Source organism: Stegostoma tigrinum, chromosome 33, assembly GCF_030684315.1.
Source record: "Stegostoma tigrinum isolate sSteTig4 chromosome 33, sSteTig4.hap1, whole genome shotgun sequence".
In the NCBI taxonomy this organism is placed as follows: Eukaryota; Metazoa; Chordata; class Chondrichthyes; order Orectolobiformes; family Stegostomatidae; genus Stegostoma; species Stegostoma tigrinum.
Window position 1 is genome coordinate 7236815 of NC_081386.1, and position 21026 is coordinate 7257840.

At 40.6% G+C, this 21026-nt stretch overlaps 1 protein-coding gene across 1 annotated transcript in view; it reads right to left on the reverse strand.

The window, feature by feature from the left end:
* The window catches only part of adamtsl3 (ADAMTS-like 3), a 582072-nt gene that overhangs the window by 522161 nt on the left and 38885 nt on the right, over positions 1-21026 (reverse strand). The window contains exon 3 of the mRNA XM_048563174.2: positions 825-944. Coding sequence (XP_048419131.1) covers positions 825-944 — 120 coding nt within the window. The remainder of the gene's footprint in view (positions 1-824; positions 945-21026) is intronic.

Here is a 21026-nt window from a genome sequence, read left to right on the forward strand (position 1 = left end):
GACCCATAGCAATAGGATTCTCTCTTGACTGTCATCTGGGCAATTAGGGCAATGAGTAAAAAGGCCCTATGTTGGCAATAATTACCCAATTTAATGCTCCTCCCACTAAATTGCCACAGCAGAAAATTCCAAATCTTATGGTGTTAATGTATTATAGTTAAAACCCATCTGATTCACTCATGGCCTTTACAGAAGCAATACAGCCAACAGAATGTAGGAATGGACAATAAATGATTGAAAATAAAGTCAGCATGTGACCCAATGTGACCGACAATTTGACCTCCGTCACATTTCTCACTCTAGTCAAAGACACATTTTGAATGAATAAACTGTAAGGGAGGTTAGCTAAGTTCTTTATTTAATAACACAAAAAGCAAATTGTTTATAAAACTAATGATCAGAGATGATGCCAAAGATTAATAATAGGATAAGGCGGCAAATAGACATAATCTGGGAGGGAAAATGGATTGAGAGATATATTGAAGAAATCACATGAATCAAGAAAGGCCTCAGATTCTGTTGAATACCATTTGTGAGCTATTTCTCAAAAACCATTTAATACACAACACTTATTTTGTAACGATGATATTTCTTATCACTAAATCAGTTAGACAGTGACAAAGTACTTCTTTCTGAAATAGGGAACTTTAGATGAACATGAATTCAAGTATACATTCAAATTGTGCAAAACCACTCACATATCTATGATTGGCTAAATCCTTTGAGGAATGTGTCATAGCATGTCTGATTTTAGATCATCTGGCTTCTGTCAATTTGCGCGCTGTTCAAAAAAATGGTTTCATTTTAGGAAACTTTGCACTGACCTGATCATCGTAGCGGTAAGTCAAGACCTGCTCTCCTGTTGTGTCTTCCAGAAAACTCCCTTGTGGAGAAAGTGCAAATTCAGGGAGGAAGTAGACAGTCTGTGATTGTTCCCCATTCCCCTGGGGAAAAAAAATGAATGAATGAATGGTATAACATTTTTCTTCTCCTCTATTGCAGAAACTAAATATCAACAAAGACTCTTAAAGTGATTTTATTCTAATAACTCCAATTTTCCAGTCACTTCAATCCATTTCACCGAATATCATCCATCATTATTAGCATGATTTCCTCTGCAAAATTATTCTCAAGGTACATGGTACCAACAAGTAGTTAAAATCTACAAGGAGCTCACAAATAGCAAACAGAACATGTGACTATAATTTGAGAAATAATTAAATATGATTGTTCTGAAATGACTGTTTCCAGTTTTCATTTCTGAATACTTGATGAGCTTACACTTGGAAATGTCAACCTTGGCTCAGTGGTGGCATTTGCAACTTGGAGGTGAAAAGACAAGGATTTCAATCCCCACTCAAACAGACAATCTAGGTTGATACTTCAGTGCAGTACTGATGAAGTACCACGCTGTCAGAGGAGCCACCATTTGCATGAAATGTTAAATAGAGTCCGTCTGCCCTCTCAAATCGATATACAAGATCCTATTGCACCACACAGAAACAGAGCAGGGCTGCTCCCCTTCGTGCTCCTACCAAAATCACTGAAAAATAAACAGATTGGCTGGTTATTATCACAATGATGTTTGTGCACAGAATTACCTCTCCAAGTGTTATGCTTCCTCCAGTATAATTTTTTAAAAAGTTACTCATTGATTGTGAGTTGTGCTTCAGAATGTTGAGGTTGTAAAAGGCACTACGGAAATGCAACTTCTTTCTGGTTGACATGACAACAATTGTATTTGAATGGAAGAATATACTTCCTGAAAGACCAAATGCCCATGTCTATAGCTGATGAGTTAATTCTTCTATCCTGTGTGCCATTATGCCAAACAAGCTACCAGCTTATGTTTAGGTTCATTTTTTTTCCCCATTTCCTTTATTGTCTGGTCTAATGACCTATTTAGCTTTGAGTGGTAGAGAAACAATCATTAAGGTGTCTTAGCAATCAGAGACATATTACATTAAGTAATTTGACATTGTTACTTAAATTATGAAGAAACCTAGGATATAGTTCTTCCTTCTACAGGACTCTAAGCTATTCCGCCCCTCCCTCACCCAAATCTGCATGATATTATCATGCTGGGCAGAGATTAATGCAGTAGTCAGCATTAACTCTTTCAGAACCAATGCCTTATAGAACAATCTGGGATCAGACTTTGCAAAGAATGGTAATGATATCCATATACTGCAAGTGGGAAGGGTTCTGTTCCTGCATTTGATATGGCTCCACTCATGACAGAACCTGAAAACAATAAAGTAAAAAGCAAATGCAATTTTAACTTAACCCATCTGCCGGAAATTGACTGGATCAGGTCAGGATCCAATTTTACATCCGGATGGTTTTACTCTTCCATTGATAGTCCAAACATAAATGGAGCAATTTGCAAAACCAGTCTACAACTATATCACATGAACCTCACTGCAGCTACCTGAAGATAAAATTGTCTGAGCATCACTCAAGCAAAAACCTAGCTTAATGTTTCAGCTATATCTTCGAGTCAGAAATAATGGTTACTGTTTCACAATTAGAGTATTTATCGCTTTAATGGAATAAGATAGCTGCAGTAAGTGTAAAACCAACTGTTCGCCATTCAAAACGCCAAGTTTAATACATCACAATGCTACTCTCAAGAAATTGAGCATCTAAAATATGGGTTGGAAACAGATTCAAAATTACTCTGACATCAAATGGTTTATACAGGAATAGGCATTTTTCCCAGAGCATGCTCGACCAGTCAAATAGATTGTGGCTGATCTAACTACCTTCTACCATCTACCCTCTTTAATTTATTCTTTTTTAAAGTATCTCTCATAATACTATCACAATTTAACTGACACAGTGCACCAACATCGTGCCTCGTTGTCCCTCAGGACATTACAAAATCTCTATGTAAAACAACCCCAATATTGCCAAAATGGTCAATTTGCCTGCCTGACTGCTACTGAGAATAAAATTCACACCAGGTTTCATCAGAAACAGAAGTTAACCCTTTGCTTCAGCATACAACTTCAAGAGGAGAAACACACACACGCACATGTTATAAAACGCACCTACTATGGTTAGGAGTAGAAAGATATTCTTTCATAGTGCTTTTGATTTTTGTGATAGTGAGATACTGTTGTTGATAAGGTGATGGTTATCCTTTGATTTAAGGCAGACTTGGGTCTTTTCCTGAATTAAGTTTTCTTGCCCTTTCAGTTATTTCCTCATATAGAAGCAGAGAGACAGAGCTGAGTACTTTCTGTCTACAGGCTCTGAATTTATCTTCTCCTTTGCTATTCTTGGCAGTTAGAATTTTTACACTCTAGTTCAACCAAAGGGCTGTTGTCAGGCTGAATTTCCTGAACTCAAAAGATCTTGGTGCTGTTCAGTGTCAAAATATCCTGATTACAGCTTCAGAAAGCAACTTTGTGTCTCACAGATCAACAATATAGCAGCACATTATTCATTTTAAGTTGCAAAAGTCGCTGGGTATTTTATTTACCAGAATTCAATTTCCACTTAAGATTATAGTTCCAAAAGACAGGTGGTCTCTTACAGTACCCTTATTGCAAAAAGTCTATCAAAGTATTGATAATTTCAATAGATCTCCATCACCAACCACTTTACTAGGGAGAGCATTCCAGGTTTGCTTTGCATGAACAAAGCATACTCTAACATCACTCCTGAATAACCTCGTTCTAATTTTTAAGACCAGACGTCGATGTTCTGTTGCCTCCAAACTGAAATAGTACAAAACGGTCTTTCAAATACTGGTCAAAGAAAGTACAAATTAGGCCAATACTCAACCTTTCGCACTGTCCATTCTTGAAGCCTCACCACATTTACATCGGAGAATCTGGAAAATGCTAGACAGCTGTACCTCAAAAAAGGTAATCATGTTGAATAAACACGAAATGAAACAAAAACAGAATTTCTGGAAAAGCTCAGCAGATCTGGCAGCATCTGTGAAGAGAAATCAGAATCAACTTTTCAGGTCAAGTGATCTTTCCTCAGACCTGAGAAATAAACATGACATTTTCATCAGGTCTCTCTCTCTGATCAGTTTTTAGAATTAGCAATAGCCCACGTTAACCAACTACTAAAAAGCCAACTAATCCATTAAATTTGGAGATAAGCGCTAACAAATTCATGTGGTAATGTCACTGATCACGTCATCCAGAGGTCCTGGATAATGCTCTGGGATCTGGAGTCAACTGATCCAATTTAAATTTAATTCCCAAAACATTAGAATTGAAAGCTTGTGTCAGTGAAAGGCACCATAAAGCTATCACTCAATGTCATTAAAGCTTGTCTGGTTCACTCTGCTGGTTTATCTTCAACTCCAGTCTCACAACGTGGTTGACTCTTAACTTCCCTCTGAAATGATCACAGCAAGCCACATCGTTCAAGGGACAGTAGTGATGGGCAATAAATTCTGGCCTTGCCAATAATGCCTATATCTTGCGCCTGAAGTCATGACAATACTCTAGGGATATGCAAATGAATGTCTAACATACATACATATTCCTTACCACTGAAGGCATGACACTAATGACACAGTATATAAAAAAATTTTAGCAATACACGAGGCCAGAACTGTAAGAGTTTGGAACAGCAGTGGGGTGGGAGGCATTGATCAAGGTTGGGGGAGAAGGAGTCATGTTGTTTGTTGAGGGAAGGTAGATTGTAATGCACATTGTTTGAAATAGAAACCAAAGTAAGCAACATTGAGCAACTACCAAAAAAGGAGAAAGAAAGTGAACCTTAAGAGACACTAGATGGGATATAGCAAACAATCACAACTCTTCTGAGAAATAAAAATTCCTGGATCAAACATCCAACAAGTTTCCAACTGGAGAGAGATTTGTATCACAAAGTAACCATTGGAGACAATGTGTGGGAGGACTGGGAGCTGGAAGCATGGTGGGATTAATAACTGGAGCCCAGAAAGGACTTGTGATTGGCACAGCTCCTTCTTTACTTGCCTTGCTTGCACACCCACATTTTTGTTCTCTTTTATGCCTCCCCTCCTCAGTCCCCTTCACCTCTCCCAACTGCTATTCATCATCCGATACTTCCTCTTGCAGAGAGGCCAGTAAACTCTCAGATTAATAGTTTCAACAAGGAACATGTAAACTAGGGAGTGGAATGAACAGCATGACTGGAAAGGAGGAGGCAGAATGAATGAGCAGGAAGCACTTGAACCGAAAAAGTAAGCATGCCAGCCTACAGGAGGCACTCAATACCACAAAGCAGCTGAACAAGGTAGTTCGCTAACAGCATCTGAGGGGAACACAGTCATCAGGCAAATAAGGAAGCACTTAGCCCATGTAGGCAGGGCCCACTGTGTTCCGAGCATTTTGTATAATTGCTGGTTCTGTCAGAAGTCATACAGTTATTGAGTTCCACAGCACAGAGACAGGCTGTCAGGCTCAAACTGGTCCGTGTTGATCAAAATGCCCATCCACACTAACCCCATTTCACTGCACTTGGCCTATATCTTTCTAAACCCTTCCTATCCATGTATTCATCCGAACATCTTTAAATGCTGTTAAATGTACCTACCTCAACCACTTCCACTGGTAGCTCATGATCTTATACAATTCTATAAAATGCCATCTCGGTCTTCTATGCTCGAAAGAAAAATATCCTAGCTTGTCCAGCCTCTCCCTAAACCTCATTCCTGGTAAAATCCTTGTAAATTCCTTGTGCAATGTTTCCAGTTTAATAACATCCTTCCTATAACAAGGTGACCAAAACAGAACACAAATACTCCAAGTGCAGCCTTACCAACGTCCTGTACAACTATAATACAGCTTCCCAACTTCTATATTCAATGCCCTGAATGATGAAGGCCAGTGCACCAAAAGCCTTCTCCACTGTCCTGTCGACCTGAGACTCAACTTTCAGAGAACTGTGCACCTGAACTCCAACGTCCCCTTGCTCCATTTGACTCCCTAAGGCCCTACCATTCACCATAAGACTCCTACCTTGGTTTGACTTTCCAAAGTGCAATGCCTCATACTTATCTCTATTAAACTCCATTTGTCATTTCTCAGGCCACTTTTCCAGCAACCCAAGATCTTCTGCAATCTCTGTTAACCTTCCTCACCATCCATGATACTGCCTATTTTAGTGGCATCTGCAAACTTACTAATCATGCCTCGTAAATTCTCATCCAAATCATCGACATAGATTACAAACAGTAAAGGGCCCAGCATTCGACCCTCAAGGCACAGCACTGGTCACAGGAAAATGTCAAAGTCGAAATGTTTAATAGAGGACAATACAGCCAGAAGGTCGGGAAAACTGGCAGTTGGGAAGTGCTTTGACTCCCATTGACACTGGATGAGATGCAGTTGCTTGCAGTGTGCCAAATTGCAAAGGACTAAGGGAGATCAGATTGGCTGTTGAATTGAATCAGACACAAATGGAAGCACTGACAGCAGCCAGAAACGGATGATTCTAACTTCAGAACAATTTGTGACGCCAAACAGATGGTAGGCACTTGCTGCAACTGGTATTGATAACCGCCAATCAGGAGAGACCAAATCATCAGAGGAAAAGTTAATGGGCAATAAAAGCAACAGGCCAAGTTCCAATTACATATTCCAAATCGAGTCCTACACTGCTGACATCAAGAAACCACAGCAATAAAAATGTTTCCCAGATCATCATACATAAAACTATATGGTTAAACAGTTGCACTTGGTTATAATTACTGGAGTTTGCTGGGTTTATATTACTTGCATGAGTAAATTTTCAGCTGGCTGATAAACTAAGACATGGGCTCAAAACAAGTTCATTCTTTTATTCGCGTGATTTGCCTTGTTGGGTTGTGCCATTTCCCACGTTGACATTAGTACCTTTGGGAAAATGCTTAGTTTTCTACTGTTTGCACACATTGTGCATTTTTAAATAACAAATTAACTAGAATTACCAACTACTTGTAAAATAGAAAGCTCCTTTCTGATGGGTGGCTTTGCAGGGAAGGTATTATTTACTAGTTCTGAACAGAGAGTTATAGCGGACTCAATTGTCATCTCTCTCTCAACCCCCTTCCCCACTACCACCCCTCCTCTCCACTACTACTACTGCCACTACCCACTAACCCCACTCCGTCCCATCCCAGTTGCTGTCGGCCCTCTAGCACTCTGTTTATTTAAGGCCTCATTTCTGCCAATTTCAATTTTTTTTGTTTACAGCAATGCCTGCTTTGAGGCATTGAAGTCTAATGTTTTGAGGGTTAACAGTCTCAGAGGCACCCTTAAAGGCGAAAGGAACCTGCACTAAATGTTGAACATGCCTCAATAAGATGGAATGCTTCATGTTTTCTGGTCAACAGTCAAATCCATTGGGTGGTAAGACAGCATTGAAACTCAGATAAGATCCAATCAAATCTTTGCCATCCTGGTAGCTAATTCACTGGAAATGAGGTCATTTTACTTCTCCTGACATCTGCTCCCACTGCTAATATTTTTGTAATTTGGTCTCATTCTTTCATCAAAATGATGGTTACACATAGCAAGCAATTTAAAAAAGGAGACAGACGTGGACAAAACAGAGACATCATGATGCACTGGGCATGTTTGCAGCATGAACATAATGGAAAAGTTTTAAAAAGGTGAAACAACTAACAAACCATCCAACTTCAAAAATAAATAATCAAGTGAATATTTGAGTTTTCACATAAGCATCACAGTCGTTTCAATAACTTCAGGCTGAGACAGGGAGACACAACACAGTCCCTGGTGCTCTGCTCCTTGTCCAAGAACCCTCCCCCTCCAACCCAAGCACAAACGGTCACCCAAAGCCCCAGGCCAAGGTCACTGGGTCCTAGGTGATGCAATTTGGTCCCAGGCCCTGACTGCAGAATCAGGTATTTGAACTGAACAACAAGGACAGCGACTACATATTTTCGCAAAGACCAGCAAGATCCTACGAAAGTATCCTACTACCTGGGAGATACTGTCTTAGTCACTTTCCACCACCACTTCTCAATTCCTTAAGGTCATGGCACTGCACTTTAAGGCTGAGATTAATCTGCCTCAAACTACTATTGGGACAGGTTATCTTTACATTGCCTTCCAGTCATTAGGAAGCTGAACATGTCAAGTACTCTGTATGGTCTTACTTGGTAACACGACTGCTGACTCCCTTTCTCTTTAATCTAAATTTATAAATCAATTGTAACACTTGGTTCACATGTAGCATGCCTGATCTGCTGGGAGCTTTAGCACAGTAGTTAAAATGGGAGATGATTTATTAGCAGACTCACACAGACATCTAGATTTTAAATTATATAAACATATTCCTCATGAAGGATGGTGCCAGAACTATGTGGTTAGACCTATCCAGGTTGGTTAGGCAGCCTGAGGGTCTCTACCTCAAAAGGTGAAGGCTGATGGGTGTCCGAATGTGCGCTCATCATGTGTTTCAATTCACTTACGAACAGTAGCAACAAGCATTTGTATACATATGTTCGAGTATGGTACAATGCAGACTGACAGTCAAGACTCCAACATTATTTTCACCAAGTGGCTGACCAGGAATCTCTCCCAATCTGTTTTGGACGATTCTGCAGGTTGATGCACAACCTATCTACCTGCATTATGAATTCCCCCAGCTTGGGCCATCAAGATGCGAAGTGGGACTGACCGCAGGATCCTTAAAATTAGGGAGGATTTTGGTTGAGTGCATTCTGAGAAAATGTTCAGAGAGCTGGAACGAGTCTGGATCTTTTTAAATAGGACAGGTGGAACTCAATTCTAGATACCCCTCACCAGTCCAGTTTTTGCTGGTTGGTGTAAGAGTATAAAGTTCCACTTTCACCTTAGCCAGCTCCACTTCGAGGATAAGCACCCCATGTTTGCTGAAAGTTTTGTGGCATCAACTTCTCCATGATCCATGGTCCCTCAGAGGAGTCATGAAGTCTTATCCATGTCCCCAGGCCCCTTCTTGCCAATTCAATTCAACTTGAGACTTAGCCACTCCCAAATGCAAACCCTGACCATGCAGTCACCCAATATTCACTATTTGCATAACCAACAAGCCACTGATATCAACGGTAATGTGGAAATCTTTGGCAAAACACCCATTCACAATCTTACCTTGAAAAATCAGCAGTTATTCCTCTAAAAGTACCAATCTGACAGACTATGTAAGTCTCAGTAAGAGACTACAAACTGTTGCCACATCTTGATCATGTTCAAATAAACAAAGACATTGACAAAAAACAAAATCACAGAAAGAACAACCTACAACAGCCATTAAATATGCCAATGAGGCAAATCTGATGCACAGAAACCCTACTGTGTTAAAGGTTTTCATTGGTCTCAGCAGTGCTAAAGTTCTGTCCCATGTTTCACCTCAGTTCAATAAAAGACCCAATGAGTATGCTTCCCAATAACCTAAGTGAATATCTCATCATCCTGGCATTTAAATCAACCTGTTCTAAAAAGAGTTGCAATTCCAAAGAATATTTTTCAATTTGATTGTTAACTGGTAAATTTTCAGAGTCTTAAATTTAAGTTTCCCTCAAATTCCTTGCCCTCTACAAAATCTACATCAGTATAATATAATCATGAAAATCCTTCTGGCCAAATATCATATTTTAACATAACATTATTTTGCAATGTTTAGGATAGACTCAAAAGAGACTTAGTTGAAGGCTGCATTCAAATCTCTACCCTCAGAATCCACAGAGCAGAATTCTGATTAGGCCCTGGCTGGATTATAATAAATGGGAATGTCAAAGCCTTTTACATTATCCAAAGCAGAATAAGATTTATTATTCAGAGGACAAAAAAAAGCAGCAATTTCTTTACAATAACCACTCCTTAATCTGCAATGAGTTGGGAAATTGAGAGTGGAGTTGGAATGGGGAGATGGAGACTCCCCTATTGCTTAATGCCCTGTTCAACCACTTCTACACCTTTGGCATTGTATGCCATGGAAAGCCATGCCATTAAACAAACTATTTTCTGACCTCCAAAGCTGAACATCTGGAAAATCATTTTAAAGAAACATTTGGCTCAGCAACTCATCATGAGACTTAGTTTACGTAGGACGGTTATAGTAGGTTGGAAAACTTGGTGGAAATCTACTATATTCATTGGAAGGAACAGAAACATTCTCACCCTTTGAAAATTCTATTTCAGAGGAGTAATCTTTTGACTGTATACGGCCAATCAGAAAGTTATCTGCCTGCAGCACATACTGGAAATCCAGACTGCATTACACATGATTTTCCATTCACTGACTGCAGAATATTAATACACAACCTAACCCTCAATCTGTTAAAAAAAAACACATTTCTTGTGAACATGCCCCAATGGAATCACAATGGCAGAAATTCATGACACCACTTGCACACCTGGACTTTGACTTAAATAAGCAGGTACATCTGTAGCAATGGAAAGAAACTATCAATTCTGAAAATTTTTGAACATAACTTTTACAGTCACATGCCATACAAAAGGTCATGAATGGACATGAAATTTCACCTTAACAGCTATGCCACGGAACAAGTATGAACAGGACATCAACAAGGATCTCGAGATTATCATAATGGGAGGATAAAAGCATTCAGAGATTATTTTTGCTAAATGTTAGGTCCACTGAAGTTTTAATATGAAGTATAAACAGGGAGAAGGTATTGATTAAACATCTTAAGCAGACACAGAAATGTACTGCTGGAACAGACTCATTTTCGATTTGTTCTTCAATTTCTGGCTTGGAATCATAACCTAGAAATGTTTTGTCAGAATTGATATTGATTTCCTGATGGCAATTTTGCATGAAACATGTTGAAGTGCCTTCGCAAAGTATAAATACAAATTATTGATGAGGCACTTTCTTTCATATCTGTTGTTTGCATTGTAAGTTTTGCATTAAGGTCTACAAAACCTTTTTAGCCTTAAGCTTAACACCAATCAGGCCAGCCTGATAAAACTCACTGGAAACAGAAATCATTCGCGTTCAATTTTAACACAGCAGATACACTGACAGTGACAACACAAGTTTATTCTAGCTCAGTGATAATCAGAATCCTATCATTTACATATTGGAACGGTGGGAAATATTATACTTTTTCTTGCAGTGAAATCAAATCATGGCTTAATTGATATTAGAAAGCTGTGCAGGAATTGTTTTAAACATTTGGCTGTTCGAACAATAGATACACTTCGCAGATAACGCAAAGCTGAATGGAAGGGTGAGCTGTGAGGAGGATACAGAGATGATTTGGACATGCTGAGTGACTGGGCAAATGCATGGCAGATAACTTATAATGTGAATAAATGTAAGCTTATCCACTTTGGTAGCAAAAATATGAAGGCTTATTTGAACGGCTACAAATTGGGAGTGATAATGTCCTTGTCTATTAGCCACTCAAAGTCACCGGTGCAGCAGGCAATAAAGGCAGCAAACTATGCTGGCCTTCATAGTGAGAGGATTCGAGCTGCAATCATGCTGGGCATTAGTGAGACCACATAAAGAATAGTGTGTGCAGTACCGGTCTCCTTATCTGTCAAAGGATGCTCATGTTATAGATGCAGTGCAGTGAAGGCTTTCCAAATTGATTCTTGGGAATTCTTGGCAGAATTGATGAGGAGAGATTGAATAATTGGGATTGTATTCACTGGAGTTTAGAGGAATAAGGGGTAATCTCAGAGAAGCCGATAAAATTCTAACAGGAATAAACAGGGTAGATGCAGAGAGGATGCTTCTAATCATGGGGGAGTCCGAGACCAAGGATCATAGTTTAAAGATGCAGATAAACCATTCAGGACTGAGAGAAGGAGAAATTTCTTCACCTAGGGCATGATGAGTGTATTGCTTTCACCCACTGAAAGTGGGTGAGGCCAAAGCATTCTGCTTTCAAGGCAGAGGCAGATGTAGCTCATGGCAAAAGAAATCAAGGGATATGGGGAAGGGCGGGATTAGGGTATTGAGCTCAATGAGCAGCCATGATCATAGTGAATGGTGGAGCAGGCTCAAGGGATCAAATAGCCTGCTTCTGCTCTTACGTCCCTATGCTTGATTTATCAACTCCTTCCCAATTCAATGAAATATTGCCTCCCTTTCTGCTCTTACCCCTTGGCAGAATGACACTCTGTTATCCCATCATACCAAGTTTGCACGAGACCCTTTCACTCAGTCGTGATTCACTTGGCAGCGTTGGCACTTGAGACACAAGGTCTTGGGTTCAACCTCCACTTGGAACCAGGTCTAAAAGTCAAGGCCAGCATTCCAATACAATACTGAGGGAGGGCCACACTGGCAGACATCCCTCTTTTGAATAAGACATGACTCTGGGACCCCAGTGGCCCTCTCAGATGGATGCAATGAATTCACACATCCAACAGGACTACGAATACTAGAATCATTCCCCAGTGTCCTGACCAGCATTAATCCTTCAAATCAATATCACAAACACAGGTGATCTGGATATTACCGCATTTGCAGTTTGTGGGAACTTGCTGTGCACAAATTAATTCCAATATTTCCCACACGAGAATAGTGACAACACATTAAACAGATACTGAATTAGTTGCTAATATCTAGTGGTTGTGTCAGGTTAGTCTTTATTTTATTTCTCCTCCCCTCCAATACACAACAGCCCATCTTCCCTCCCCGTTCCTCACCAATTTAAAATTCCACTTTTAACTTTTCTCTCTCCTCTCCAAGTTCACACAGACACCAACCATATCCCCTCTCAAAGTCACAACAGTACTTGACTCAGAAACCCCTCCACAGAACCACTCCTTTATCGCCTGCAGATACAAAACAAAGTCCCAGTCCCAACTCCTCCCTCAACCAACAGTGCTTCCAGATATTACTTCCTGTGCTTTGCTTACCAACCAATTCCTCGAAGAAGAACAACATCTGACGCGAGAATTGCAAATGATGACATGTCACTTCAAACCCTTGCGGCAATGATGGAAAGGAACATTTAACATAAGGTTCCTAAAACAGGCAGCCAGTATCATCTAGAGGAGCAGGGCATGGTCAAGACCCTGAAAACAGACAGGCTGTCAGGGACACATTAAGGGCAGGCAAGAAAAGGACCCTGTGGCAGCTAGTTGGCATCCCTGAAATAAGCACATGAGGAAAAGACCCCCAAGACAGGCAGTCAGATTTGGGGCTGGATTCAATGGAGTGGACTGTGATATGCGCAGGCTAGGTGGGTTAGCCATGGGAAATGTAGGGTTACTTGGGGTAGGAATGGGGTGGGTGGGTGTAGACTCAAAGGGTTGAACAGCCTGTTCCACACTGTGGAAATTCTATGATTCCACGATTGGAATTGGAATCCTGCCCTATTTCAGAAATATTACTGTTTCGTGAGTTTCTGTTTGTGGGTACTGAATTCTATTATTAAATGTTAATATTACATGGGCTCATGATCTACGGATGTCCAATACATGAACATGAACATGATCCCACACAGCACTGTAATTTTAAAGATCCAATGTATAAATGTTTCCTGTACTTCAGAACAGCTAGTTTATATTGTCTTGCATTGTGTTCCAGCTTGCATATAAACTAATTGCAAACAGACTCCAGACCAGAACCCATTCACCACCCAGGGACTGCCCATTTACAATTTTGCAGTAAGGGCACTTGTGACTCAGCACTTGTGTTCCTGCCTCTGAGATGGACACTCTGGTTCAAGTGCAACCCGCTGTACAGAGGTGTTAAAGGCTACCTAAACAATTTGATTGCTAAAAAAACCTGCAAATAGGTGTTAAAAATCAACCAAATATGCAAAAGAAAATATAAGCAAACCATAGCATTAATAATTCAGATGATGTGTCAAGGCTGTAGTTTATGGAAGGTCTTGGATATCATTGTAATCTAGAACTAACAGGTCGAACTCAAAGTTCACAAGTTGGAAGCTAACTAAAGGTACTGCGATGAGTTAGGGATGGGAATGTCACCTGAATCCTTTGTACCAGGAAGGAGACACAGCCCTTAAGATAGGATATTGTGATTGGTCACTGATTGGTGAGTTGACTGTGACTGAGGGAGGCAGGGGGTCCCAGAGGACAGGAATGCCAACACCTGCAGTTGTCCAATAGATTTCAAGTTCTCTCAGCCTGTTTGGACTAGAGTAAGGCTTTAAAATGTGATTGTGCAGACTGACTATTTTGATACAGGATGCCATTCAAGTGGGCAAGGAATGTGAAACTTGTAGTTGAAGGGAAAGTGAGGGAGACTGACAACGGTCTCTGCAGGAAAGAGCAAGAGGCCAGGTGTGTTACCTGCTCAGTGCCAGGGTTCAAGGCATCAGCTCAGGACAGGAAAGAAAGTTGCAGTGGGAAGACTGGGGTCCAAGAAGGTACTCTCTGTGATCCCAGCTGATGTTATTACCGAACAAGTCAGATGCCAGACTGAAGTCTAGCTTGACAGATCAGAATTTGATTTGTTTTTTATTAAACAAAAGTAGTCCTTTACTGAAACACAAGCACACAATACTGCAAATTTGGCTGGAACAAAAGATCAAATGTTTATCATGCAAAAGAGTAGATAAAGTAGAATAAAGCAAACTATTTACATAGAATGCAATAGGAAAGATTTTGAAGTTCATCAAAAATACAAATGCAATCTTATCTGCCCCAATACAACAGTATTACGGTACTCAAACAGTGGAAAGAATTCCCTGCTCTGTCACATCCACAGGTTTAAATTCATTGTTTCTTTCAATTTCTGGTCTTGAGAGATTGGTTACCTTTTTATCACGAGACAAAAAAACTGAGCTGCATCTTTCTCAGATTTAAATAACTACTTCCAAGTGTGAACTAAACATTTTTAGTCTGGAAACTTTCAAACTAAAATCCTTACCTCAGGTAATCTATTTTATATTTGAACTAACTCATTTCTCTAGAAGAATCTGTTTTAGATATCTAACTTCAAACAAGGCATTGGCAAACCAAGAAAAAAAATCCCAAGCTATAATAAAATTAAGAACTGCAGATGCTAAAGGTCATAAACAGAAACAGAAATTGTTGGAGAAACTTAGCAGGTATGGCAGCAACTTTCAGAAAAAGCAGAGCTAACATTACATTTCAAGTCCATTATTCTGAAGGAGTGTTACTAAACTCAACACATTAATTAAGCTTTCCTTCCACAGATACCACCAGAGCTGCTGAGCTTTCCAACGCGCTCATTCCACTCCAACATAGAGTCATACAGCACGGAAACAGACTCTCCAGCCCAACCAGTGCCTGCTGAACATAATCCCAAACTAAACTAGTCCCACCTACCTGTTCCTAGCCCATATCTCCAAGCCTTTCCTATTCATGTACCTATCCAAATGTCTTTTAAACATTATAATTGTATCCACTTCCACCTCTTCCTCAGCAAGTTCATTCCACACGCAAACCCCCTCTGTATAAAAAATTTGCCCCTCGTCTTGTTTTAAAATCTCTCTCCTCTCACCTTAAAAATGTGCCCCGTAGTTTTGAAATCTCCCGGGCTAGGGAAAAAAAGCAGCTACCATTAACCCTGGCTATATGCCTCATTATTTTATAAACTTCTATCAAGTCGCCTTGCAACCTCCTATACTCCAGTGAAATAAGTCCCAGCCTATCCAGCCTTTCTCTAACTCACACATTTCATACCTGTCAACACCCTGGTAAATCTCTTCTGAACCCTCTCCATCTTAATAATATCCTCCCCATAACTGGGCAGCATTTTCCAGAAGAGGACTCACCAATGTCCTGTACAACCTCAACATGACCTCCCAACTGCTATACTCAAATGCACTGAACAATGATAGCAAGCGTGCCAAAACACCTTTTAACCACCTGTCTATGTGTGTGCAACCCATGTTTGTTGTACCAAAATGCAATGCCTCAGTTTTCCCCGATTGAACTCCATCTGCCATTTTTTAGCCCATTGCCTATTTGATCAAGGTCCCTTTATTATCTGAGAAAACCTTCTTCACTATCTACGTCACCAATTTTGGTGTCATCCGCAAACTTACTAATGATGCCTTCCATATTCTCATCTGAACCATTTATATAAATGGCAAACAAAAGAGGACCTAGAACTGATCAGTGGAACACCACTGGTCACAGGCTTCCAGTCTGCAAAGCAACCCTCCACCATTACTCTATCTCATGCCATTAAGCCAATTATATATCTAATTGGCAAGCTCACCCTGAATCCCAAATGACCTAACTTTACTAATTTTTCTGCCATTTGGAACCTTGTTGAAGGCTTTACAATAATAAAAAAAACCTGAACCGAAAGGAAGCTACTGTTTCTCAAAGTTAATTCTGTCCACTCTTAAAACTCTCCCAATTACTCCAATGACTCCATCTCTCTCTCACTTGTTTAACAATTTGAGGGTTCAAGAAATAGTGACAAGTTCATCATTAAGCCCCCTTATACACTGACCAAAACCTACATGCCAGTAGTCAAAATTCAAACTGTAAAAGAAAGTATATTTATATTTTACACACCCTACACAGTACCAAAAGCATAGCTGGAACTAGGAAAGTGGTTCTGCATAGACAGTGTATGGAGTTAAGTGCTAGGGATCTAAACATACCTCGAAGTTTTCTCTCAAATATAAAAATTAAAATAGCCGGCTCGTGAAACCACAGACTGTGGAATGAACAAAAAAATGAAATTTTTCTTAACTTTGTCGTCTTTTGTTCATATAATTTATGTAATTAAATGGCACTGTTTTTGTGGCGATTAATACACAAATACAAGTGACAGTAAGTTTCTAACTAAGCACTTTGAGTGCACTGTGCAAAACAAAGACCGAACCTTTAAAAGTCAACTTAGGAATAGTTTGGTGGAGAGCAAATCTTTATCTTCCAACTGAAAACCCAATATGCTACCATTGCACAGTTGAATTTAACTAAAATATGGAAATTAGAAAATATATATCTATTGTATTATTAGTAAAGACATTTGTTAAAATTTATGAATTTACCATTTTAATTTTTATATTTAAGTACATTTGTTCTTAACTAATTTTTAGATCACCAGTGCTGAGTCCAGATGCACAGCTATGTGGTTGATTCTTAAATGTACTTTCAAATGGCAAGAGCGAGCCATCCAATTCTAACTGTTTAAAAGAGCATGAAATTGAAAAAGGAATGAAACTCAAAGGACCAACCTGCACCAGAACCAACAGCAAAACTCAGCCTGATCGACCCTGCAAAGTTCACGCAGCATCTCAACACTAGTGTCAAACATGGAGACCTTTCTCACAGATTAGTCAACAGTGTGACTAAGTCTACACACATACTCATACCTCACAATGTTCCAGACACCACCATCACCTATCCCTGGATACGTCCTGACCCATTGGTGGGCAGGTCTGCGGACAATTGGGCACCATGGTATAAGGTCAGAAAGGAGTTTCAGAAAGAAGTCCATAACATTAATAGGATCCAATGACGTCTCATAGCAACAGGTCAAATATGGTCAAGGAGACCACTGCTGATTACCACGTAGTGTTCTCCCTTGTCTCTTAAATCAGAACTCCTCCATACTGAAAAACACTCCCAAGAAGCCTTGATGGTGGCAATAATGCAGAATTTATCCTGAATGTGAAACTGTTCTAAAACACTTCTCAAAGCTCTAACATTAATTGTATAAGATGAGGTATCAACCTGCTGAAGTCACCAAACAGGGCTACTTGCATGCCAAACAGCGAAAGCTGCAGGTGATGACATAGCTAAGCGATCCCACAACCAATGGATCAGATCTATGCTCTGCAATCCTGCCACATCCAGTCGTGAATGGTGGTGGACCATTAAACGACTCACTGGAGGAGGAGGCGGCGGCGGCTTCACAAATATCCCCATCCTCAATGGTGGAAGAGCCTAGTACATAGTGAAAAAGATAAGGCTGAAGCATTCCGAGCAATCTTCAGCCAGAAGTGCTGAGTGGATGATCCATTTCAGCCTTCTCCAGTGGTCTCCAGCCAATTCGATTCACTCCACATGATATCAAGAAACAGTTGGAGACACCGGATACTGCAAAGGCTACCAGGCCCGACAACATTCAGGCAATAGTACTGAAAACTTGTGCTCCAAAACTTGCCGCTCCCTTAGCCAAGCTCTTCCAGTACAGTTACAACACTGGTATCTACCCAACAATGTGGAAAACTGCCCAAGTATGTCCTGCATATAAAAAGCAGGACAAATTCAACCCAGCCAATTACCACCCCATCAGTCTCCTCTCGCTCATCAGTAAGTAATGGAAGGTGTCAGTAACAGCGCTATCAAGCAGCACCTGCTCAGCTATAAGCTGCAGTGACGCCCAGTTTGAGTTCTGCCAGGGCCACTCAGACCTTGACCTCACTACAGCCTTGGTTCAAACATGGACAAAACGGCTAAATTCCAGAGGTGAGGCGAGAGTGACAGCCCTTGATATCAAGGTAGCATTCGACCCAGTGTGGCATCAAGGAACCCTAGCAAAACTGGGATTAATGGGTGAGGGGGCAAACGTTCCAGTAATTGGAGACATACCTGAAACATAGGAAGATGGTCATGGTTGTGGGAAGTCAATCATCTCAGCTCCAGGACATCTCTGCAGGAGTTCCTCAGGGTACTGTTCTAGACCCAACAGTCTTCAGCTGCTTCATCAATGACCTTCTTTCTATCGTAAGGTCAGAAGTGGGGATGTTTGCCGATGATTGCACAATGTTCAGCACCACTTGTGACTCCTTGGATACTGAAGCAGTCCGTGTTCACATACAACAACATCTGGACAACATCCAGGCTTGGGCTGACAAGTGGCAAGTAACATTCACACCACACAAATGCCAGGCTGTGACCATCACCAGTAAGAGACAATCTAACCACCACCCCTTGATATTCAATCGTGTTACCATTGGCCAGAAACTCAACTGGAGTCACCACATAAACGGTGGCTACAACAGTAGGCCAGAAGCTGGGAATATTGCGTTGAGTAACTCATCTCTTGACCCCTCAAAGCCTGTCCACCAACTACAAGGCACAATTTTTTAATTAAATTTGAAAAAAAGAGAGATCATCGAGTCTAAGCCTGATATTTTAAACTTAAATAAGTGCAACTGTGTGGACTTGAAAAACTGAGCTGGTTAAGATGAACCAGCATATTCCCCCTTGTCCTCACATATCACCCCACCAACCTCCGGATACAACGCATCATCCTCTGACACTTCCGCCATCTACAATCCGACTCCACCACCCAAGACATTTTTCCATCCCCACCCTGGTCCTCCTTCCTCATCCCGCCTCCTTGACCTGTCCATCCTCCATGGACTGACCTATCCCCTCCCTACCTCCCCACCTATACTCTCCTCTCCTCTATCCATCTTCGGTCCACCTCCCCCTCTCTCCCTATTTATTTCAGAACCCTCTCCCCATCCCCCTCTCTGAAGGAGGGTCTAGGCCTGAAACGTCAGCTTTTGTGCTCCTGAGATGCTGTTTGGCCTGCTGTGTTCATCCAGCTTCACACTTTGTTATCAAAGAAATTATAGCCATGCACTTAGAAAAACCCAAGTTAATCCATAAGAGTCAACATGGTTTTGTCAAAGGGAAATCATGTTTGACTAATTTTTGGGAGTACTTTGATGGAGTAACATGTGCTTCAGAGTAAATGGGGAGTGTACTTAGATTTTCAAAATTAATTTGATGAGATATCACATCAAAAGATATTGTAGAAAATAAAACTCATGGTGTAGGGGGTAATGTGTGTGCATGGCAGATTTTTCTGTATGGTTGGCAGAAAACATTTATACATGACTAGAACTTTGCCTGATTAGCAGGATGTGATGAATAGGGTCCCACAGGAGTCTATACTAGAGTCCCAACATTTTACAACTTACATCCATAACTTAGATAAGGGGAGCAAAGGCACAGTAATTAAATTCAAAGGTGACTACAAATATACAGGAAAGCTAGTTAAGAAGAAGGCACAAAGAAGCTATAGACGGATATTAATAGATTGAGAGTGGGCAAAAAATTGACAGATGGGTATCATGTTAGAAAAAGTGAAGTTGTTCACTCTGGTAGGAAAAACATTTTAAAAAGCCGAGTATTACTGAAACAGAGAACATTTTAAAAGGTGTAGGTGGAAAGATTTGTGCTGGGCAGGTGAGTCAAGGGTCATGCGGAGTAGACTGGCATTTGAAATTCAGAACATAAACAAATCAGCCACAATCTTATTAAATGGTGAGACAGGCTTAAATGGGCTGAATAACATGGTTTGAAGCTGGATGAACACAGCAGGCCAAGCAGGAAAGCTTGACGTTTTGGACTGGGACATTTCTTCAGAAATGGGCTGAATGGTCGACTTCTGCAATTATAGAATCTTGGATGTCTACAAGGACAGTAAAAGGCCCTTCAGCCCATTGATTTTATGATATCAAAACCAAGCACTTAAGCATTCTAATTTCATTTTCTAGCACTTTGGTCTGCAGCCTTGTATGCCTTGGCATCACAATTGTGCAATTAAATACTTTTTCAATGTCATGAGGGTTTCTGCCGCTATCACTCTTTATAGCCAGTGGATTCTGGATTCCCACCATCCTGAGTGGAGTAATTTTTCCTCACAAACTTCTACCCATTATTTAAAATCTATGCCCCCAGTCACTGAAAAGGCTGCGCTCCAGAAAGGGGGAAAGTTCCATCCTGTCTACAGCCCTTATGATTTTTATATATCTTAATCATGTCCCCCCCCCCCCCCCGCCAATCTTCTCTGCTCCAAGGAAATCAATCCCAAACTATCTAATCTCTTTTTATAACTGTAACTCTTCAGCCCAGGCAACATCCTGGTAAATCTCCTCCGCACTCTTCCTAGAGTGATCACTTCCCTCTGAGAAGGCAATCCCGGAACTGCACACAATTCTACTAAACAACGTTTTATACGGTTTCAGCGTAACTTCACTGTTCTTAAACTCTAGGCCTCAAACAAAGGCAAGTATCCATGTGCCTTCATAACAACTATCTACCTGTCCCACTACCTTCAAGGACTGGCGGACATGCACATTTAAGTTTGTTTGATCCTCAGTGTTTCCCAAAGCCCTA